Source organism: Ostrea edulis, chromosome 6 (genome assembly GCF_947568905.1).
Source record: "Ostrea edulis chromosome 6, xbOstEdul1.1, whole genome shotgun sequence".
In the NCBI taxonomy this organism is placed as follows: Eukaryota; Metazoa; Mollusca; class Bivalvia; order Ostreida; family Ostreidae; genus Ostrea; species Ostrea edulis.
In genome coordinates this window covers 64,070,271-64,096,325 of record NC_079169.1, presented here as the reverse complement: position 1 = coordinate 64,096,325, position 26,055 = coordinate 64,070,271, and the positions used below count along the sequence as shown (strand labels likewise).

General features: G+C 35.0%; 1 protein-coding gene across 2 annotated transcripts; it reads right to left on the bottom strand.

The window, feature by feature from the left end:
* Positions 1–12,276: 12,276 nt before the first annotated feature.
* LOC125648140 (uncharacterized) lies at positions 12,277–24,904 on the bottom strand. Of its 2 annotated transcripts, XM_048875067.2 has the most exons (3): positions 24,863–24,904; positions 16,323–16,776; positions 12,277–13,768 (listed from the first exon to the last, which is right to left on the bottom strand). In XM_048875067.2, the coding sequence occupies exons 2-3, from the start codon at positions 16,761–16,763 to the stop codon at positions 13,634–13,636; spliced, it is 576 nt and encodes a 191-aa protein (XP_048731024.1). In that variant the 5' UTR covers positions 16,764–16,776; positions 24,863–24,904; the 3' UTR covers positions 12,277–13,633. The 2 variants fall into 2 exon arrangements, with proteins under 2 accessions (XP_048731024.1, XP_055996382.1); XM_056140407.1 differs by lacking the exon at positions 24,863–24,904 and having other exon boundaries at positions 16,323–18,689.
* Positions 24,905–26,055: the final 1,151 nt, after the last annotated feature.

The following is a 26,055-nucleotide window of genomic DNA, read 5'->3' as shown; positions in this document are numbered from 1 at the left end:
TCCCCAGGATTTCCATCGAACAAATCTCTCAAGAAGTCTGCACACGTGTAGAGGACCCCGAAGTTCGAGTCTTCACACTTAGAGTGGGAATGGTTGTCCGAGTCTCCCCGTTCTGTTCGCTCAATTAGCGTCCTCAGTAAGCCGTCCAGTCTGTCATACTCTCTGCGAGTCAAAGCTAGTATCAACAGAAATAAGATAATAACAAACACATGCTTACAGAATTAAGTATACGCCGGTTTTCCATTAAATTGATATATTGATGGTAAATCAATTATTAGTTAACATTTCTCATTCCGCATCAGTCTGAATTAGATTCCCAAATACAACTTTCCAATTGATTCTTACAATCAATATTAAGCTATTAGTTGAAACAAGTAAAACTATCGACAAATAGGGGAAAAATGCATCTGTAATAAAAAATGCTTTTTAGAACACTTACGTGTTGCAATAACGCCCATGACAAAAATCAAAAACAGTATAATTGTCGTTCTCATTGTGTGTGACCGGTTTCTTTCGCCGGACTTGTAGACTATGACTTTTATATAGAACACCTGGTTACTTTTATCTGTTTCACGCATGAATTCCACGGAATAAACGAGTACATTCTTGGTCTTATGAGGTCTGGGCAACTTGTGGGTTTAATTTTAAAAGAGGCAGGGGGTTTGGGGGAGTGGATAGAATCCTAGTATGTCACAGAAAGCAATACGGCATTGACTTGGGGTTAAAGCACCCCAAATTCTTGATAGTGCGTGTTGGCGCTAAGAATGACTCTGCAGTTAACTCTTAAACGAAATAAAAAAGATTTTATGAAGAATCGCGTGTTACCCATTAACTTTTCTCACGAATATTGGAATTTTGTACAATAACTTATTTTTTATGCTGAGGTAAATTTAAAATAATGAACTGATAACAACGCTTTCCAGTTGTACAGATTGTACCATCTTGCAAGAAATTGCACTTTTCAGCTGCGAAGTGATAAGTGAAATTTCTTAAGTGTTTATACTCGTATAATGAAGAAAATGATACTTTCATATTACGATATTTATATGAAAATATTCAGACTTACTCATAATGACGTGGGATTATTTTCTATTTCGTCACATTGCGTTTCGAATTACATACTCGCTTTCCTATATTTGTTCATTTGTCTCTGTTTGAAATTCATTTTTGTTTAGGAATTAGCCTCAATGGCTGTTACGGTATTGAAAAACATGTAACTTGGTCGTCAATATCGTCTGTTCTGTCATTTATATGTATGTAGGGTTTAATAAGATAAAAGTATTTGTAACTTTTAAATATCTATCACGGGTTTTTTCTCCACAAGTATTAAACAAAATTCGTGTTACGTAAATGTATTTTACTGTTCTCTTTATACTTAGATAAAACGACTGTTGTTTCTATTATGCAAAGATTTATGAATAACAAATGATAAAGGGTTGCCGTCTTGAGAGTGTTTAAGGCTTTCGCTGGATAGATCGTCATCCTTATTGAAATACGCGTAATTCGTGATATCTAAGCTATCTTATGTAGAACTGTTTTCTTTATTCATTTTTTGTTTTGTATTTCTCTAGTTTCTATCAACGCGTGACCAAACGATAAAATCCTTTTCATGATCAAAGTGTATATGCTATAATTGACAATAAACTACAACCACACAACCAGTACTTAAGCAGGTTTAAATTGCTGATGATCTGAAAAGTTATTAGCGCATGTTGACCTTTTGCATGAGTTACTGCATATTTCTTATCATTAAAATATGCATGTATCTTCGAAATGAATTCAATATCCAAACATACTATGTATATGTAACGTGTACCTGTCTGGCATTAGAAGCAGAAATAGATTGAGAATCTACTACTTTAACAGTATTTAATGCGATTGGTTGTAATTTTTGGTCATACAATGAATATGCAGGCCTTTATTCACTTTCGATCTTGCAGCCACCATCAAAGTAATATACGTACTTTCTTTTACAGCGTATGAATAGAATGCCCTAGCTTAAAAACCGTGACAAGAGGTAGATAGACAAACCAGAAGCTAAGTGTGTAAAATATTTTCCAAAAATTAACTAAATTCAACCACCTGTAATTTTTTCAAACAGCATTGCGAATGAAAATCCTTGTCATACGCACATCTTCATGTTGTTTATAAAGGCCTTAGCTTCAAAACTATGAGAGGAATTAAATGCTTAAACCATGTATTCATTTTGTAATATTTTCTCATACATATAGCTGACAAAGTTAAACATAAGAGTGCCCGAGCTTTAGAAGAGGGAGGCGGACAAATCGTGTACACTCTATGCAATATTTTTTAAAACCTAGGTTTAACAACCTGTGGATGTCTCCAAAATTGAAAGGAATCGAAATACTTGCCACTTGCACATCTTCAATACCCATACAAACACTCTGAAATAATAACTTGAAAATTGTGAAAGGAGTCAGATGGACAAATCGTGTACCCTCCATATATCATTATTTCATATAATTTCAAATAGAGTGGCAAAACTCCAAAATTGGAGGTCGAAATGATTCAAAATTGCAACATATCTAGAGTGACCCATAAAATGCCACACAACAGGTTTCATGTTGATATATGTCAGAGTAATGAAAATAGGATCGTATAACCTCGAACGGAAGGACGGGCATGCTTGTAGACACTCACATTTCTAATAATTTTATACTGCATCTTGCACTCTAGCTGTATACAAAGATGGCCGACAAGGTATCGTTTCGTAGACTCTAGATTAGCTCTAATAGCCGGTTTCAATGTTTTAAATTATTCAATCATATAATAAAAGAATTATATATTGACATTCGTAGGACATTATAATAATTTAGCTACCTAAGAAGTGCAATATTCACCGCGTTCAGGGGTATCGACGAATGTTGTTCTTCTCAAGTATCTAAATCAGGATTGTCAATAATTCTATAAAAGGTGAAGATAACGAACAGTGATCAATCTTATAACCCCTTTAAGGAATACGAAATAGAGAGTTGGGCAAACGTGGACCCTGAGTATGAAAGGGAAGATAACGAACAGTGATCAATCTTATAACTCCTATAAGCAATACAAAATATATAGTTGGGCAAACACGGACTCCTGGACACACCAGAGGTGGGATTAGGTGCCTAGGAGGAGTAAGCATTCCCTGTCGACCGGTCACACCCGCCGTGAGCTCTATATCCTGATCACGTAAACGGAGTCATCCGTAGTCAAAATCAGTGTATACCAGAGGTGGGATCAGGTGCCTAGGAGGAGTGGGCATCCCCTGCCGATCGGTCACACTCGCCATGAGCCCAATAAGATAAGACGTGCGTGAATCACTGTATAGGAATACAAAAATTACATCCAAGAATCCGGAACAATACAATAATGGATATGGTTTGAAAACTCAAGGCCAACATAATTTCTTTAAAAAATGGGCTTATCCATGAATACATAATGACGTTTTAACTAGGTCATGGAGTGGTTCAAATCCTATGTATGATACACCTAATTTTCCAGTGGTAAATTCCAACGGTTAGGGAAATATTGTAAAGTTTTCGATATCATAGGTGCACAATGGAACTCTCTCTCTCTCTCTCTCTCTCTCTCTCTCTCTCTCTCTCTCTCTCTCATGGTAGCAAAATATAAAATTAATAGAAACACTGCTTGAAAGAATAAAAGGTATACGTGTACATGTACATACTGCATTTACGTTCGATATCTGATATATTTCATTGCGTGGTTGCAATAAAGATATTTTATTAAAACTACTGAAAACGTCATGGACTATAGATACCGGCAGAATGGAAAGGATGAATTTTCATTCTGGTGTTACGGTAAAATAATAACAGCTTGCCACTGTATTGCATTAATATAACGTGCAAAAAGGAAAAAAATGGAATTGATGGAGAAAATATACAGGAATTCAAGATTCACAGATTAGGAACACTGATCCATTTTACCTCATATTACAAAGGCATTTTTTGTGTGTAAACCCATTTAGTGTGGTTTATATACTTTGTTAAAGTACGTATTATCCGTCTACATAGAATTAACATTTTGTCTTTAAAAACCAGCACTATACATGTATTCTTTAAAAAATGAAGCAAATACCTAGAGTAACTTAAGTCCTTGTACGTCATGAACACAACACCCTCGCCATATAGGATTTACACGTGATCAGTCTTTGAAATTAGCCACTGATCCGAAGAACGAGGCCAATAAAATGAGATAATCTAAAGATATAACATTCCCAATGTAATTTTGAATATGATTAAGTTCCAATCAAAAATTATCTTAGGATCGATTGATGATCATCATAAATTGTAATGAGTTATAGAGTGCACTAGTACTTGCATAGGACATGAAAGAAATTTGAAGTAAACTTGAAAACAAATGTTATGATTTGTAATTGATTTAGGCCATTAAATTTCTCTATGTGGTCAGTGCTCAAAAGCTTTTTCATGAAAACTTCGTCTTTTGTCAAACCTAGTAAGGCATTTTTGCACCCTCTAAATGACGACTTGTAAAGAAAACTAAAGGTGTAATCTCATCGACCATCCTCTACAAATGTTAGAGTCACCTTTGTTGTAGGCGAGTCTCACCAGATAAGAAAGATGTACATGTAATTAACTTTGAAACAAAACATCTTACAGAGCTAGTAATAATTGTAACAGGGCGATCACGGAAGCCTCCCAAACAAACACCATTTGGATCCCTGTTGCTTTCAGTCCACCTTCTGCAAAATAAACAAATCATTTTTAGACTTGCATCCCTCTTGCAAAACCCTGAAAGTTAATTCCCCTGAGATCCCTTAAAACGAAAAGAAACCCTTTCAGCACAAGATCGAGTGATAATATGTAACAAAGAAGAAGCATGCTCAAATTTAACTGGATTCCCAGAACGGAACAGTATACTAAAACAAAGTGATGAAACCTCTCCCAAGATCTAAGTTGGTCCTGTTATATTGATACAATAGTAATCAAAGCCCAAAAAATTGGGTGTAGTGAAAAAGTTGAAATTTAGACTTAGTCGAAAATCCATATTATTAATGTACACCACATTCGTTAGACCGATATCAGATTATGCTTCAGAAGTATGGAGAGGGTGTAGCCATACTGATTCAGAAAAGTTGGAAAACTTCAATTAAGTGCTGCTAGAATAGTTACTGGTTTAACATAACTGGCATCAAGGGAATCTCTTTATTACTGAATTACTTTGATATATTTGCATCCACTAAATCTTTTCTCTTATATTTCTATTGAAATTGACATTGCTTTCATCTGGGACATTGAATGCATGGTTGTTGCAAACTAGTTCGATTCGGGTTTTTAGTACCACCCGTCTGTGTAATCATTACCAAATATGGAGCGTCATCAAGGTCAAAGGGTGCAATAGCTGGAACAGCGTAACGAATGGCTCAACCATAAGATATTTTAGTACAAATCTAGTTTATATTTTAAAACAATGCATAAAAATATAAACCACAAAATGTCTTTCTTTGTTGTTTCATTGCAGAAAAAGCTTACTGTAACATTACCCGCTTACTCGGGTTATGAATTGTTCCTACAGTGCTATCTACCTTCATTACCGATGAAACAACAAATAAAGCATTTTATTGTTTAAATATACAGTAATTAAATTTTTTCTTTGGATGTTTTAAAAGTTCAATTCCCAAGAGTAAATTCTGTACTTTGGTGTTAGAAATAACTTATGTCCCAAATAACGTTCTCCAAACAATATAATCCCGAATTGAAAAGCGAAAACTTGGTAACGAAGACAATTTATTTCAAATTATGAGCAGTATATAAACATATATCTTAGTTTTACAAAATGATAGGAAAGTATATTTTCTTTCATATTTGTAAACGAGCACCACACCCTTGGCACTAATGCTGATTAGATTGATTGATTGATTGATTGATTAAATATCGTTTAACGGCTTCAAAATTTAGGCCTATGCTCGGCGCTTATGGCCATTGAGCAGGGAGGGATCTTTATCGTGCCACACCTGCTGTGACACGGGACCTTGGTTTTTGCGGTCTCATTCTAAGGACCGCCCCATTTATTCGCCTCTCACGACAAGCAAGGGCATGAAGGAGGTACTGAGGATCTAATCTAACCCGGATATCCACCGCACTATGTAGTAAATAAATGAATATTTAAATTCACTGAAATATTGATAACTGCGCAGATTTAGTGAAAATAAATCAATGTCAATTTTTTTAAAAATCCGACAGAATTACTTTGATATACATGTATACAGTGCTTAATCATTTTTTTTTTTTTTTGATTTTTTTTTTTTTTGATTGTTTGAAAAAAGTTCAACTCCCAGGAATACATTCCGAACTTTGATTTTTGAGTCTCTTATTAGCATTAGACCAAGCCAGAGAAAAAATTCCTTTTTTAAAACGTAATACAATATCAAGAGAGCCAGAGAGAAAAACAAACTTCTTTAAAACGAAAGAAATACAAAATCAAGAAAATGTACAAAATCAAGAAAATGTGCAAAAAGCTTGAATATTTTCACTTAGCTGTAAAGAAAAATATTGGAGATGACTGTGTAGATTAAAAGAAACCACACCGCGTATTCAGAATTCAAAAGAATTGCTTAATAGCTTTTGATTGATTGATTGAGTATTGTTTAACGTCCCTCTCGAGAATATTTCACTCATATGGAGACGTCACCACTGCCGGTGAAGGGCTGCAAAATTTAGGCATATGCTCGGCGATTATGGCCTTTGAGCAAGGAGGAATCTTTATCGTGCCACATCTGATGTGTCACGGGATCTCGGTTTTTGCGGTCTCATCCGAAGGACCACCCCCATTAAGTCGTCTTTTACGACAAGCAAGGGGTACTGAGGAATTATTCTAACCCAGATCCCCAAGGAACGAATAGTTTTTGAATTGTCATTTAAATGCTCTTCACAAACAAGTCCACGATCGTTCCCACTTAAGATATTACAAAGAATGAAGGTACATAATCAATTAGTATACAGCATGAAACTGGAGGGAAACGAGATTGACATTGCACATCATATCGTTCTTATGTGTTCTCGTTTTCAAATCTTCCGGGAAATTGTTGTTTTGGTGGCAATGTCATTTTTAGAAGTTAGATTTTGCATATACTAATTATATTCCATTTAATTACATTTGTATTTTAATGCAAAAAAATGCTTCATTCATTTGCTATAAACCACGCCTTTTATTAGAAAAAAAAATAGCCTTGTGTTGTAATCAGGTAAACGGAGTAACCCGTAGTGAAAATCAATGTGTAAAGACGGGCCTAATAATTTGTAGGAAATACGTCAGATAGCATTTGACTCAATGACAGGTTGTATTGGCAAACTAGATCGTAAAACGCCTACAGAATTTGCGAAATGCTGACTTTCAACTAGACTGTCGAAACTCTCGTAACATCTACTTGTTTGTTAGTAGCCTGTCTCGGTTTAAAAACTGAGCATACTCCGATCAGGCTCTTATGTATCAAATCAGTTGAAAATCATGAACACCATCTACAGGTGATAATGGATTATAGCTACATAAATATGGGAAGTTGAAGATGGAGAAGCTGAAGTCATCCCGTTTGTCGTAAAGTTGAGTAGAACATTTACTGGATCCAGCAATGTATCTATATCTGTCAGGGGTTTTATGGTGTTTAAGAATGCAGTATAGGTAGAGTAAATCATATTCATTCGTCCCATTGACTGGGATATTAAATTTTTTTTTTTTTTAAATGAAGCATTTTGAAGACTTTCATCTTTTAAAAAGGCATTTGGAGTTTAAGTAGGATTACTAAAGTAATTTTAAAGCCGAGATCTTTCAAAATACAGTTGTAATAATGAGCCTTACAAACAAAGACCATGTTGTTACAAGCTTTGTCAGCTGGAACCAAAACATATTCCTCACGTGACCTATCTCATTCTTTTATCACTTCTGGTTTACTAGACACTGAAGGATAGTACGCACTTTAGATTTTAATATCACGTGCTAAACAAGAAATAGCTGACAAAGCTAACAGAAAGAGAAGAATGGAATTGAAGGAGAAAATACACGGAAATTGGAGATTCACGGATTAGGGACAGCGATCCGTTTTACCTCATATTGCAGAGGGATTTTTGTGGGTAAACCCATTTAGTGTGGTTTATATACTTTGTTAAAGTACGTATTATCCGTCTACATAGAATGAATATTTTGTTTTTAAAAACCAGCACTATACGTATAGCAAATATCAGAAATAACTTATTTCTTTTACCCCACCAATACAACACCCTCGCCCATATAGGACTTACACACATTATCAGTTTTTTGTAATTAGGCACTGATCCGAAGAACGAGGCCAGTAAAATGAGATCGGGAATCTAAATATACGCATATTCTTTTTAAAAAATGAAGCAAATACCAGAAGTAACTTAAATGTTTTACCCCATAAATACAACACCCTTGCCCATATAGGACTTAATCACATTAAATGAGATTGGTATTCTAAATATTTTTTATTTCCAAAGTAATTTTGAATAAGATTAAGTTTCAGTTAAAATTATCAATTCCAGTCTAATGAAAGTTGGTCATCACATATTCAAGGAATTTACCAAAAAGCATACAATCGTCTAAATATTCTTAGAATGCTCAAATACACACTTAGTAGAGACTCTCTTATCAAAAATATATTTTCTTTTATTAGACCAGTACTAGAATATGCTCATGTTGTATGGGGTGGTTGTAGCGTACAAGATTCAAAATTATTAGAAGTTGTACAAATTGAAGCAGCACGAATAATTACGGGAATGATATATAATTCTTCAAGAAGTAAACTCTATACTGAATTGGGATGGGAACCTTTAGGAATCAGAAGAAAGCATAGGCTTATTCTTCTCTATAAAATTATAAAAGGATATACTTCAACCTATCTTGTAGAGAGGTTAGAATTATGTGAATCATCACATCATAATTACAACCTTAGGGCCTATAGGACTTATTATGTTCCTCGGGTTAAAAGATCATCATATGTGAATAGTTTTGTACCAGCAACAAAAACAAAAAACCAACAACTCTGGAATATCCTTCCTGAAGACAACAAAATCACCTTCCATTACATCTTTTAAAAAAACTTTAAAAACGCGCAAGAAATACATATATTAAATTATATAATTATGGTAAACGTAGAGTAAATATCATGAAAGGTGAAGATAACGAACAGTGATCAATCTCATAACTCCTATAAGCAATACAAAATAGATCGTTGGGCAAACACGGACCCCTGGACACACCAGAGGTGGGATCAGGTGCCTAGGAGGAATAAGCGTCCCCTGTCGACCGGTCACACCCGCCGTGAGCCCTATATCCTGATGAGGTAAACGGAGTTATCCGTAGTCAAAATCAGTGTGCCAATAACGGCCTAACAATCGGTATGAAATATGTCAGACAGCATTTGACCCAATGGTAGGTTGTATTGACGAACTAGATCGTTATAACCATAGAATTTGCGAAATGCTGACTTCAATGGAGACTGTTGAAACCCTGTACCATCAACGTGTTTGTCAGTGGCTTGCCTCAATTTAAAAACTGATCATACGCAGAACAAGCTCTTGCGTATCGAATCAGTTGAGAGATATAAACACCATATGCAGATGATAATGGAATATTGCTACTTAAATATGGGAAGTTGACGATGGGGAAATCTGCAATACTATGACCAGTAAATCATACAGGATAAGGATTCATGTACAATAGAGGGTAAATATTATACTCCGATACTTCCCCTGATTGAAGATAGCTGATCGGCACGGGCTAAGTGTGTCGCACTATATACAATGGACAATGTTGTTTACTGTGGGAATACAAATGGAGTTTATCGTTTTGTTTCGTGGATTATGCTAATAAAGGGAGTTTTACTACTATTTAGAGTATTTTCGACAAGTGTACACGTACATCTGCGGTCCTATAAATAGTAGACCCAGGTAAATAGTCGTCCGCATTCGATGCGTTTTCATGGCGAGCATACATGTACATGTCATATGCATAAGTACAGTAGTATTTATGTATTTGCATTTTGCTTGAAGTATGTGTGAATGGTGTAGATTTCATACCCTTTGTTTATTCTATTTTATCAATAGATTATAGATGAAATATTTTTCAGCGTTTTTGTATAGTTTTGATATATTTACTTCAAATGTACGTACATTCACGTAAAGAAAAGCCATTCTAATTTATTTATCCAAAGGTTTTAGAATAATTTACTACTGTACGATATGTTTATTGTAATTTTGAGCACTGCTTGGTGTTCCAAAACGGGATTTCATTTCTTCTTGATGTCCTATAAATTAGTATCGGAGAAGTACGTGTTACCTGTCGAAGCTACCCAGACAGGTAAATCGAAGACACTGATGTGAAGTGAAGCGTAGCAAAAATCTTCCCCTTATATACCATGCGAATCCTGATACATATAACAATAGAACATCTAACTAATAAGGCAGATAAGCAGAGAAATATGGCGGACTCGGAATTCTACTATATTAATTCATGTCAGCTTTAATATCTGTGAAGATCTATCCACTCAGTGTTATTAAAATTCCCCTTCCATTTCTTTGGATGTTAATGTATTTCATGCATTGCTTCGTCTGTTGGAATCCCTATGGGCACGAAATGTGATCCTTCATTAGCTGACCTGTTTGTGTATTCTTATGAAGCAGAATTTATTGAAAAACTTCTACGTGAGAAGAAAAAATATCTTGTGGCCTTCAATTCGACATTTAGATATATCAACGACGTAATATCTATTGATAATAATAATTTTCATTCATATGTCGATTCGATTTATCCCTGTTAACTTGAAATAAAAGACACCACAGGATCGTCCACTTATCCTTCATACTTAGCTATTTTATCAAAATAAATATTAATGGCAAACTAACAACTCAACTTTATGACAAACAGGATGATTTTAGCTTCTCCATTGTCAATTTCCCATAATTATGTAGCAATACTCCATTATCACCTACATATGGTGTTTATATCTCTCAAATGATTCGATACGCAAGAGCTTGTTCTGCGTATGATCGATCAGTATTTGAATCGAGGCAGGCTACTGACAAAGAAGTTTCCATTGTTTCGCTTAAAGCGTTTTGCAAATTATATGGTCGTTATAACGATCTAGTTTGCCGAAACGACCTATCATTGGGTCAAATGCTGTCTGGCATCTTTTATGCCGTTCTTTACACAATGAATTTGACTACGGATACCTCTGTTTACGTGATCAAGATACAGGGATCACGGTGGGTGTGACCGGTCTACAGGGGATGCTTACTTATCCTAGGCACCTGTTCTCGCCTCTGGTATATATTCAGGGGTCCGTGTTTGTCCAACTCCCTATTTTGTATTCCTTATACGAGTGATGAGAATGATCACTGTTTGTTATCTTCACCTTTAATGCATGTCTTTTTACCTTGTTTGTTCTAGAGCTAACAGCATATTTTCTGCATCAATAAGAAACGTTGCATAAAAGTTCGGTCCTTAGAAAATAAATTCCTAAAGGCAAATCTTGCTCCTGAATCTGACCCTCAAATCGTGTTAATCACACCCTCATCGATTACAGTAGCTCGCGTTGACTTTACTCCTACTTTTCATGTAAAAGCTGGTTACAAGAATTACTATACCGCATTTTCGTGAGCAGCTTTAGAAAGAATACAGGGTTTTAATGGTATTTATCTCTTTCATGCATTTAAAACATTGACATTGCATTTGAAAGAAAACTCCGCACATAGTTTACACATTCGCCCATGACCCAACGAGAGCTAATAAATGGAAATTTGTTGTGAATATATTCCATGGTTCGGAACTGAGAAAAGTGGGAGCATTGGTCAACAATCGTCGGTTTGTTTCGTCAGATGTAATGAATAATGTCGACAGATTCTTCAGGGACAAATGCTGAGCTGTCGTATTCTGAAGAAAACGCAATATGTTTCAACAAAGCAGGGTGTGTGGTCACTCATAGTGAATTAGAAGCGAGAAACTTGAGATCGTGGTGTGACATTTCTAGTGGAGTTTTCTGATTAGCTTACTATGGCATGATATTAGTTCACACTATAGTGTATTTATTTCTCTCTTTCCATTACAAAACACCTGCACCTTTTTAGGTGCCACCTTCTCACAGTAGGTAATGCATATGTATTTGAAATATATACTCATCACATTTTGTAATGATGTGTGAAATCCCTGTTCAACTATTTCTAGACATTAGTTTATTGTCACTTTATTCAACTTAGTTATTTTCTTTCTTCATCATTTATTTTCAGTGAATAATGACAAAAGCTCAATGACAAGTGTTGCATGTATTCATCGTTCCACACTAACTGCCTTAAATGTATAGTAGTTGCTTCATGGTAAACTCGGTGGTCCGGTATAGCTCTGATGATAAAAGTACGGTTTTTTCCAGACTCATACACATCTACATAACTGTGAAAAAATCTTGATAAAACGTATAATTTGTATTGAAATGGTGGAACTTTTGACCTCAACTACTGTTGAACTAGATTGCGTCATAATGTATTAGATTGATTGATTGAATCTTGCTTAACGTCTCGCTCGAGAATTTTTCACTCATATGGAGACGTCACCCAGACCGGTGAAGGGCTTCAAATTTAGGCTATATAATGTATTTGAATTCAATGATTGCATTTTGCAAGAAATTGTTTCTACAAAATTAAAGAGTGCTTGATACACATTCACCAAAGCATACCGTGGCTTACACAATTCTTCGAGAATAAAGTAAATTCAATCATGCATTAGACCTCATTGCATCGGATAAACCCCTAGCCGGTTATTTTCTTGACTTCTTTTAAGTAATTGTCAAAACCATTTAGCTCATCGCAGGGCTTACAGTAGTGTAGAATAAACCTGTTTCTAAACGGCTAATCTAATAAATCACCACAGAACACATCATCCTAAGCCATATTCTATTTGGTTATATATGTAACTCAGTTACAGTAAATGTGTAATCCCTTGTAGATTATGAAAACTTGGAAACATATCCTAATTATGTTCGACGAACATAAATGAAGTCATTGATTTGGAAAGTATAGGTTACATGCGGCATTTGGATTGTAGAATAAATTCCTAGATTCAACACTCTGTCTTTTATCCAAGAAAGTCTCGCAGTGTGGAAATGGGCTTGTTCAAAATTATCTACTAGGTCACCCATCAAAACCATAAGTGTTGCAGCTCACCAAGAACATTAAGGCTGCAGGGACCATTTGTGGCTTGATTGGTAGTGTGCATCGTGCATGCAAGTAGCAGTAACGGGAATGAATCTGCTCGGAGAGCTGTATATATAATTACTGATTTACGGGGGGGGGGGTGCAATATGCGGCATTTTAGATGCATCTTATCAGAAAGTTGGGTCGTGTCCAAAAGGTAGGTAGCCGAAGCACAGATTATAAGCATAATAGACTAAGAATCAAATTATCTGCTGAAATTTCTCTCTATCCACAGTTGAGTATGTACACCCCTGCTTCCAAAAGGTTGATTGCGATTGACATTCATCTCGAAGTTTCGTGATTCCCAGTAAGTATGCACTTCGGGTCAGGTAAGTAAACACTTATCTTGAGTTAGTCATTTAGGCACAGTAAACACTAATTTTGAGTTTGGATGGCTACGTAGCTAGGTTTACAGCTAGCACCATGGCTAAGATCGCTCCACCCACGATAAACACCGCTAACACTACGGTCACGATAACACAGTAAAACTTTTGCCTTTTTGTATTTTCTTCTTCCTCTTTTATCTTCACCTGAGTAAAAAAAAATATATATATATAGTGTATGATCAAATCTCCTTCAAATGAAATGGGAAACTTGTGATGCTAAACATTCTTAATAATGCAAAATACATCAAATTAAGGCTACATGTATTTTTCATATAGACATAACATTGATTTTAATCTTAGCATGCACAAAAGAGGCTCATGGGCCACTTTCTTCACCTGAGCAGTTGCATTTTCCCATCTGGAAAATTAAATCCCAATTATGGCCCCATCCCAGGCATCCAGATCATGGTATGAGCAAACGGGAAATAATCTCTCTCTCTCTCTCTCTCTCTCTCTCTCTCTCTCTCTCTCGTATTAGGACTTTCATATACTGTTCCTCTGTGCCTTTGAATTGTCCTATACGATTTTATGTAAAACGTTGAACCCTTATGGTCCCATTCTGACCTATGGAACCTTGTGTGAACTAACATGAATTTACACTGCATGAGGATGTTTGCATATTGATCTGACAAAAACGTCCTTGTGATTTCTGAAATCATTTGGCAGTTTTACGATACACCCCGGTATCCCCACGTCAAAATTTGATTTCCAATTATAACCTGCTCAGACTTCGGAGATCAAGATTTGAATCAACCCAAATTTTTATTATAGTGATACGTGTTTGCCCTACTCTTAATTTTGTATTCTTTATAGGAGTTATGATATTCATCACTGTTTGTTATCTTCATCTGTTCATAAGGAAGTTTCCCTGCATGATCTTATTCTGGCTGGTACAGTTTTTGGTTGTTTACGTCCCGTCGAGAATTGTTCCCTCATATTGAGACGTCACTAGTTGTAGGTGAAGTACCACCGCTCACGGCAGTAACAATGAGGGTTCTTGAACGTGCCGACACCTACCGCGACACGAGACCTCAGCTTGTAAGGTCATATCCGACAGACCTGTGATACTCATTTCTTAGATGCCAAGTGTTTGTCGAAGGAGCAATCACTACCTATTTTAACGTCCTAGGTTTGATGCGGCAATGGCACGAGCGGGGCTCGAACTGATTGTATACTGTTTAACATCGCACTCGGAGATTTTTCACTCATATGGAGACGTCACCACTGCCGGTGAAAAGCTGCAAAATTTAGGCCTATACTCGACGCTTATGGACATTGAGCAAGGAGGGATCTTTATCGTGCCACACCTGCTGTGACACAGGACCTCGGTTTTTGCGGTCTCATCCGTTGGACCGCCCCATGTAGTCGCCTCTTACGACATGCAAGGGGTACCGAGGACCTATTCTAACCCGGGGAGGGGATCGAACTGACGACCTCCCTGTGAAGAATCGAACGTTGTACAACTGAGCTACCGCGACCGGTGTACAGTAAATGTCTAGTTTGTATGTTGTATGGGTATAAAGAGTGCTTTGTCGGCAGAGAAATCACCCCCTTCTTATAATATCCCCAGTAACGCAGACAAACGAGATGTATTATATGTATTACTTTAATTATATTTTTGAGTCAATTTCTTTATTTATTTTTTGGTTAAATAAAGACTACCATTCCAAGTTGAAATTGAGAAACAAAATGCAAAGAAACAGTAAAGGCTTATGATTTAAAATTTTCTGATATGTAAATATACTGCTTTATAGATAAGTTATATTACAAGAGCTAAACAGCTCCACATGTCCGTTGTTTTGTGTACCATTTGAGAATTTTTCACTCGCCGTAAAATGGCCCAAATATTGTCAAAACGGCGCAAAACCATACACAATCAATCATATACATGCGTCGTTATTTGTAGGCGAAGTGCCACCTATTTTGACCATTGCAAGTCAAGGGTTATTGATTCGTTACCTCGCACTAAGTTAGTGCAATGAACCTTGACTTGTGAAGATGCTACAACTGGTGATTTTTCAATGCGAGTGAAAAATTCTCGACGACACGTAAAACGAACAGTCAGTTTGTTTTAGCTTTTTCGGTTTGCTTCACAGCACTATGTTGAAGAGTAAAGAATGTTTGTTGCTCATTAGTCTAAAGCTCAGAGAAAGGGACTTTTCACTGCATGAGGTCTAGATACAAGGTGAAGATAACGAACAGTAATCAATCTCATAACTCCTACAAGCAATACAAAATAGATAGTTGGGCAAACACGGACCCCTGGACACACCAGAGATGGGATCAGGTGCCTAGGAGGAGTAAGCATCCCCTGTTGACCGGTCACACCCGCCGTGAGCCCCATATCCTGATCAGGTAAACGGAGTTATCCGCAGTCAAAACCAGTGTGCCAAGAACGGCTTAACAAACCATAGAATTTGCGAAATGCTGACTTCAATCGAGACTGTTGAAATCCCTGTACCATCAACTTGTTTGTCAGTAGCTTACCTCGATTTAAAAACTGACTATACCCAGAACAAACTCTTGCATATCGAATCAGTTGAGATATATAAACACCATATGCAGGTGATAATGGAATATTGCTACATAAATATGGGAAGTTGACGATGGAGAAACTGAAATGTAAGACCAGTAAGCTTACATTTACCTCAAGATAAATACACGCACTGACAATTTTTATAGATATACATGTACTTACATTTGGTAGCTGAAGTCGGTAAGGAAATTTTGAATCGTTTGGAATAATCTTACTATGGAACAATCCCTTTTCAAAGACGTTCCCAAAGGATATCCCTGACTGTCGTGATTCCGATAATGTAGGAACGCTGTTTCTACTGTTGCCAGATGACCTAGAGGTCGCTGAACGCAAGTTTCCGAGTTCAGTTTCCTCCTTGGATGAGAATGAATCCTCCCGTCTGTTGATGAGCTGTGAGATCGATCTCGGCTCCTTCTCTTCACCTTTGGGTGCTGGTGAGGGAGTGTTGTAGTGTCCGCCTCCGGAGATACGGTGATGAGATGGCACTTCTCGCAGACTTTCCCTCTCGTATTCGGAGGAAGCGGAAGTAAGAAAAGTCGTTTCCCTGCAGGGGTTTATGGGAATGGTGCAGTTGTTAGGTAAAATATCCTCTATGTCCTCCATGGTTCATAATCAGCTGAGTATTAAAAGACAAACTAAATCATACAAGAATTTGATTGTTTTGTGCATATTTCCCACAGATTGACTGTTTAGCAAAATGGTACAATGCAACAAAGTAATCGGAAATATTTATGCCAGTCAAAATTTCAGTACTGATTAAGTATTGAAAATAAATACAATTCTTTTGTTAGTACAAATTGATCTCTTGTGTCAAATTATCATACATGTACCAATTTGATATGTAGTCCCCTTACTCATTGTGTAATGTGAAGTATCTATATTCTACTGTTTGAATATACACAAAATTCCAACATCAATTGTTTTATATAATGTATGTCTATAAGATTTGTCTATTTCAGTTGTCTAACAGAGAAGCGTGTATCAAAATGTTTACAAGTTTGCATTGCCGTGGTCACATTTAAACTTGAAAACAGAATATTCTTTTTCTCATTTCACGAACTTCAAAAATCCTTTTCTCCAAGTAACAATAAATTTGGTCGACAGGGGAATACTAAACTATTGGTCAAGAATATGATACCATAAAGAGATATTGTATAATTGGTGCACAGATAACTCTCCATTCATTTTCAAGTTAAATCCTCTCACGGTGAGAGAACACGTGACTTTGACATGATAAATTACAAGGAAAAATGTCGACGAAAGTATAAAAAAAAAAAAAAAAAAAAAAAAGGAAAAGATCCCTGAATGTGTAATGTATAAACACACTGGAATTATAAATTCAGGTTCCTACCTAGCACGTATAAAATTATATATTTGTTTTGTGTTTTGATATACACTTGGAATATATTCAGACACGCGTTAATGGTCTATTCTTTCTTTTTTCTAATGTTGTTTTGGCAGCGGAATACCGCTTTTCTTTCTATAATACTTTAATTTGTTTATACTGGAACCTATGAACCAATTTTCATTTTGTCTCCTTCAATGATGTAGAAAAAAGTGAAGATAACGTACAGTGATCAATCTCATAGTTCCTATAAAGAATACAAAATTAAGATTTGGGCAAATACGGATTCCTGGACACAATAGATGTGGGATCAGGGCTGAGTTTTACTAAACTTCGTAAGTTCAAAATATCATCGCAACCTTAACTTACGATAAAAATCCGTTTTATCAAACTTCAGGTCCCTAGGAGTATTAATCATCCCCTGTTGAACGGTCACATCCACCGTAGGTCATATATCTTGATTAGGTAAACGGAGTAATCCGTAGTCAAAATCAGTGTGTATATAGAACGGCCTAACGGTACGAAACATGCACATCTGACAAAATTCGACCTAATGACAGATTGTATTTGTAACTTAGATCGTTATATAACGACCATAGAATTTGCGAAATGCTGACTTAATTTAAATGAGATTGTTGAAACCCCTGTAACATCAACTTATTTGCCAGTAGCCTACCTCGATTTTAAAAACTGATCATACGCAATACATACTCGTGCTCATTAGTTCCCATAAAGAAATAATGAATCATACACCAACAATGGAAACAATAACAGTTGAATCATGGGGAGGTAAATGTGTATTGTATACGAGACACATGCTACATTATTCTGTGGACAAGTTTGATAGAATCACTGTTAATGATGAATGTGTCATGAGTCTGATCCAAAAGGACTTTGATTTAGAAAATTTAAACTCTAAGCATGAATGAAGACAACCACACGGTTACAATATATGACAATTAATTAAGGTAAACCACATCATCAATATGGCAGACAAGACAATCCCAGGGGCAAAGTTCACCACTTCCGGAAAGGGTGAACCCTTCAAATTGTAGGTTGTTTTTTTAAATTTTAATAGTTTATTCATATTTCAAAGTGCCCTTACAATGTTCAAGACATTCGGGCGCATGTCTTGATAACAAGAAAACATTGATATATATATATATATAATCGCATCACAATATATTACTAATTTTTTCAAACATATTATTGAAATCTATACGTATCCTTTTGTATACATGAGAGTACATCAGGGCGCAAGAAAACATTGATATATATATATATATATATATATATATATATATATATATATATATATAATTGAATCACAATATATTACTAATTTTTTCAAACATATCATTGAAATCTATATATGTAGCTTTTTGTATACATGAGAGTACATCTTTAAAGAAGCTTTAACATACGTGTATATATTTTCGGTACTTTCTTCAATTTCTTTGATTCTACAGTACATCTTGTATTTGTAAATAACAGTTGCTATAGTATAAATTACGTTATTCAAAATGACAATTCTGTGGTTGTTTTCAAAATAAAATCCAATAAGAATGTAGGTACAGTTTCTACAGTCATCTGGCCCAAAATATTGATGATTTCACATGGAGCTCAAATCCTGGCATTCAATTAAGGAATAGTTTAGCAAAACCAAAATTCACTCAGTTTGATCAGCAAAATGATTTGTGTCATATGACGAGGGCTTGAAGTTGGCATAAAATTGCAAAAATGCCATTTTCAATGAAAATATCCACAAATTCAGGTGGTTTTCCTTTTAGAAAACATACAGCGCATGCGTCGAGCAAATTCATATTGAAGCATGTTTTTCATCTCAAAATAATACACAATATATATCATTTTCATTTTGCTCGACAAATGCGCACATCTTTTCCTGAGTAATAATTTGTATGACATTTGACAGTTTTCAGGCTTATTTTGAGAAAAAGGCGGGAAATGTCTTATTCATGATGTCATAATGCTATTCATTTAGGACTATCATTCTGATTTTGTTTACATAGTATACCTGGCATTTATTTTACTTTCTTAAAACGCTGATTAAGGTTAATTCCAGACACATTTTATAGAGAGAAATTTTTTGGGCCTTTTTATGTATACAACCGTACCTTGTTCTTTGACAACCTTTGACGTTATTTCCCATATATGCTTTACATTTTCACAAAAATAAATCAAGTGTTCATTGTCTTCAACATTTTCTATACAAAATTCAAACATGTTTGATTCGGTTTTCTTTATTTTTATGAGAAAAGATTTATTACATAGAAGATTATTGAGAAGTTTAAAATTAAATTCTGCTACCTTTTTTTCATACATATCTACTATTTTGTTTTTGTAAATGAGACTCCATGAGGGTTTATTAATATTTAAAGTTCTGCTATAGAAGGATTGATACAGGGGGGTATGAAATTTCTTTTGAACAAAAATGGTATACAGTGGAGCCTCGTTAATCCGGACACTTTGGTTCCCAGCAAAATCGTCCGGATAAATGAAGCGTCCGGATAATTGAATCGCATATTTTCTATCTTTACGTAACCAATATGTGCCTATTTTATTGATGCATATTGAATTAAACAAATTCTATCATTGGATTTGACCATCTGCATTAGTAAATAAATTATGATAATGTTAACATTTACATGTATTTCAAAGCACTAAAATTTGATGTACGTGTTCAGTGTAATTGCCTGTGCTTACATTGTACATACATATGATCCCTACAAATAAATATACAAAACTGTGTACCGTATGCACTAAAACAAATAATGAAGCACTTTATGTAACTATAAGTAAATAAATCATTCGTAACTAACATAATCATTTACACTTCAAACATTTCATCACACTTTTACTTCTTAAAGAGGCCGGTAATTTCCATGCATCTGTCACGATTCACGGGTTCGGCGGTCTGTTAAAACGATCTTCATCGTCCAAAGTTGATATATTAGAATTTCGTGATTATCATGTCAGTTGACAACATTCTTTAACCAAAATTCAATCTGCCAGAGTTTATATTTCTTATTCTATAATTATCCAAGACAATATCGGGAGAACAAAATCATTTAAGCTCGTAATATCAAGACCTACTTTGATCTAGTCACGCGCACCTATTATTTTCATGATGCGATAAGAACGGAACAAAACTCGGGTGAAACTAACATTACAGGTACATACAGAATTTAATTGTCATTGTCCTTAAAATGGTAATTTTCTCACTTCTACCCAGAGTTTAAAAATTCAAAGCAATAAAGCTCTACAACATCGTCACAAGAATCAATCGTACACAAGTACATTCTACATGCGTGACATTCTAAACGTTAAAACCTTATACTACATATACATGTGCATGAACATACATGCATATTTCAAGCCAATCAACAGTATAAAATCCAGAATCTAGAAGTATAATCTACACTCTTTAGATTTGAATAAGCCGATATCAATTTGCGAATCAGTACAACTGATATGTGTAGCAGTTAAAAAAAAATTATTATTACGGCATGATGTTTAATTTATTAATACTATTAGGGTATTGATCAAGACTATAAAATAATATGCTACAGATTTATTTACAAAATTCAACACTACACGCAATAAAGATCTTATGTACATCTTTTTACAATGAAATATCAAGTTTTTTCATTGATGTAATTTCAAAGCTTTCTAAAAAATATTACTCATGATTTTGTATTCGCATAAAATATTTCCTTTTCTCTTAAGATTATCGTAAAACCTTCAATGGATTTAATACCATTTTCATCAACAATATCAACCACATATCTTAAACCACTTTGTATCCAATTTTCAAAAAATACATTTTCCTTTATATTGAAAAAGTTTGTTACACCACAATGGTTGACATAGAACTTCATACAATTTCATATCATTGATGTCCTGGCATCAATATAAATAATTCAGTATAGAACTTGTTAAAATTACTAATTAGTTCAAAATCATTCACAACTGTAGCATTTGTTTTCAGTATATATTCGATATCAATATTTCTTTCAATACAAAAACTATTCAAAAAATCTTTTAAACTGGCATTGGAGGAATATACCTTCTCCACCCATGCTGGCTTTAATGACTTTATTTTGGATTCAATAGCAACTAGATTGATACCACCTTTAGATATTTTCCCAATCATCGTATTTCTTTTAATTCTGTCCTTTTTGTTCCAAACAAACTTTCAAATTGTAGTTGAAACACAAACTTGCCATAATCTCAAATCTAAAGAGTGCTATAAAAACGGTAAGTATATACCTGCCCACGTATTCGCGAAACATACGCTTCCTCTGTGTTCACGTTTGCTTCTACCGTCCGGATAGTCGGTTATAGCTAGGATGTGAATATGTTGACCATATTAATGGTATACTATATCAATGATTAAATTATGCAATCAGAATAAACTCGGTTATATTCAGGTTGTATTTTGGGTCTTGTCATTTTTCGTTCACTGCAGTAAAAGTTGACTCATTCCATTTGCTTGTTCCAATAGTACAGAACACACAGATGCCTGTATCGGAAAAGTCGAATAAACCGCATAAATACCTTTCCTCCTTATCTGTCACCGCTTTACGGTCAAAATAACTCTACTCTTTTTGTTTAGAAAAACCCACCTCCATCTTAATTCCAAGAATCGGTGCATTTGGATTATGACCAACGACAATGCTGAATTCAAACACTAGATGTGTTATAATTTTTAAAATCAATTTTTCCATTTTTATAGCAATTTGAAATACAATTCGAAGAACCTGGTTTCCTCGGTCCCGCAGTTTAGTTTTTTTTTCTTTCTTGACAGCAATGAACAACAGAATACATATATTGTTTGTTGAAAATGGTCGATTATCAATGACGATTGTAAACTTATTCACAACCCCTATAATAGGGAGATCCACGAGTATCAAAACTACAACCCAGACAACCTAAACAAAAATGACATTGGGATCTCCCTAATATTTATAAATCTTGTTAAATACAAACATCATAAAATAGCAATATAAGGTGGCACCTTAGAATTAATATTTTTACATGAGGATATGAAGTGCGTCGCTTCACGCAGGCTAAAGCGCTTCATGAAGTATGTCGGCATAAATGCGTCGCAGAAAAATGCATAAGGTAGCAGTCGCAACAGATCGTTAAATGTTATTTCTGTATGTTGGATTTTTTTTTTCTTTTCAAAATCTGAAAATCCCCATGAGGAATTGTAAAAAAGGTAAGGGGTGATGAACGTTAGAAAAGGGGAATTCGTATGATTACATTGAGGGCTGGTGTGTTGTCCCTTTGCAATAATAATCTTAAAAAAAAGCTTTGAAAAAAAAAACCCAACTTAAAGTGTACTTTTAGCATATTACTTTTGGTTCAAAGAAAACTGGTCGATAAAGGCGAATTACAGGGTTATCAAATTCTATCATTTTTACCGTGACCTCTGATCACAAACAGAATCGGGCTCGTACGCCTTTTAAAATTACTAACAAAAACTCATCAAAAGGTTTATATACATGTACCTGTGTAGTCTCGGAAGTTGATTTTGGATTTGTCAATGATGCCATGTAATCCGACATGTGGACAATATGTGTACATAGCTAACATCTTATCATCAAAATGATTTACATTTCCAATGTTTCATAACTAATTGAAATGATAACCATTTCCTCATGAATGTGAAAAATGTGCGTATGAATCTTGATAAATATAGTACGACTATTATAATGGCTGGGAATTCCGACAGAAATGAAAGTAAAATGCAAATTTAGAAAATAAATTTCAATTTTGATATTTTTCATGAAACGTCGCTGAATAGACGTACTATATTTATCAAAATTCATACGCATATATCTGCATCGCATTCATGAGGAAATGGCTATCATTACAGATGATAAATATACTGAAGGCAAAAACATTGGAAATTTTAATATATCGTTATTAATGAGGTTATGAAACAAAGTTGATATTTACAGGGAGAATAATACTATTGAAAATTGTCTTCAGCTACCTTTAAGATATTTTCTAAATCAAATAGAATATGCCCCATCTGAGCAAAAACCAGATGTGTCAAAACCCTGTGATCTACGCAGGCCATGTGTCCGATTTTTCTTCACTCTCATGAGAATACTTAGCTTGCCGAGATGCAATAATACTAAAACCCTATAGTTTTTAGAAGAAAAAAAATCATTGTGTCAAACAACTCGCGATGGTGTGTTGATTAAAATTTACGATGCAGTTTACCTTTTTTCTCTCTTCCTAGGTTTCACAGTCAGGGGTTGAAATACCCACACGACACGCACTGCCATTTATAATCTGATTTTCTAGGCCCAGGAGATAAAGTCCCCCACTTTTCGTTATGTGCTATTTTCTGAGGTGTTGTGATTGACATAATCGGCTTCAGTTTTCCTGCCTGTTAAATGATGGTGCTATTTCTTTTCGGTCTATAAAAGATGAATAGTCGAAACTGTGCCCAAGTCAATGACTGTGTCAATGCAGTAGCATAAAATACTGATTGCTGCATTGTCCAGAAGTTTATTGTATGGTAGAATAGGCAAATATGTAAATATTAATGCATCGAATCCTTACAGATGTACCCATGATTAAACAATGATTATGAAATTATTAAATTGTTACATCCATCACCGGTAATTATGTGAATTGTAAATGAAAGAAGGATAATTATTTTTTTAAAAATTGTTCCAGAATAAGATGATTTTTAGGGCCCTTGAGGGGTAAAAGAAACAGACAGGAAAAAGTTCAAGTGGATAGTCAATATGACAATCGGTACTGGACATTAGCTGGGGTCCTACTTGTTTATTATAGGTGGCAGTGAAATATTAGATTCCCATGTATTAGATATATATATGTGTGTGTGTGTGTGTGTGTGTGTGAGAGAGAGAGAGAGAGAGAGAGAGAGAGAGAGAGAGAGAGAGAGAGAGAGAGCACTTTGTACATAATTAATTTGTGATGATTTTGTTATTTGGTTCGGATCTCATAATGTAATAATTACCCTTCCCCCCCCCCCCCCCCCCCCCCCCCCCCCCCCCCCCCCCCAATAAATCATGATGGTATAAAACGCAAATCCCAGGGGATATGTTGGATCATAACACCACCACCCCTCTAGATCCCCGCATTTGTGACGTAACATTCAAAATGTATGAAATATAGTAAACATGATTTTAGACATTCCTTTATACAATTTACAAATATATTGATATTCTTACAAGTCTGATTAATATTTTAAGTAGTAGTACATTTACAATGTACGTACACTCAGTATTCTGACAAACTCTATATTTTTCACAAAACGGCTAATCCTTATTGTACATAAAATCTAACTTACCACCTTAGCATTCCAAAATTTACGTTAGGTCGATTGCAATGCAAAATAATTGTTAAAAGTGTTGTTAAACCTTATTGTTCGCTAAAACAATGCACACATTGTAATTGTGATATCTCCATTGGATCGTGAAAACGCTATTGTGAGAACTGACCAAGAATTTGATTTAAATCAGAATTTAAATTAAATTCCCTCCCTCTTAAATTTATTTTTCCAGTAATATCCTTTTGGTATCTTTACTGATAATCAAAATGATACTGACATCTCAACGAGTAAGAGACGACTTAATAAATATAGTTCTTATAAGAGAGGCACGTTTGAACATTTAGTCGGAGGTATTGAGATTCATGAGGGGTTCTCTAAAGTCTCTGTCCTATGGGAGTGACTTGACGTGGGTGAGGGTTCCGACACTTGCACTTGTTCATGACCACATACAAGATCTACACCTGAAAACCCTTAGCACCAAACCTTAATCAAAATATCGATTATTTCAAAATGCTTCGCATAGTTGTATTGCTATTTTCATTTTCGAGCATGAAAATTGTATCCAAATCTCCCGATTGTTTTATTCCTGTCTGCCCGCAGGTACATGGTATTTTTTTATAATTTTTTTTTTTTACATTCCTCCAACATCTTATTTCTATGTATATTTCATGATAACCTTATGGTTCTTCCCTATACGTGTTGCAGCTCCGAATACGAAAAATACATTGTTAAAGGTGCAGTTGAGTCCAGCGAAAGATTGTTCACTAATATAGAGTCTATTTGTGTTCTTGAATCGACTTTGCCCAACCATAGTGGAATACAATGTATTTGATATGAAAAGTTTGGAATATAGTGCAAAGGCTTATTATAGCAATTCAATCAAGGGATTTCCCAATTTTTCGAAATAAAATTTCAAAAACTGCCTCCTAAAAAATAAAAAACAACACATTTTAGTCAAATGGTTATTCACACAGGCACCGGAAGTATGGATATTACTTACCCTCCTCCTTTTTTGATAATTAAGTTGTGGCAATAATTTCTCTGAAATGTGTGAATTCGCTAAACAGTTTATATTCAATACTTTAAATTTTACTTTCATCTCTTTCACTACTACTTTCGTAAAAAAAAAAAGGGGGGGGGGTAGACACCCAATATATATTATTTACATTACAAAATTACAAGGCTGATAAAACTAATACATGTATTTATGT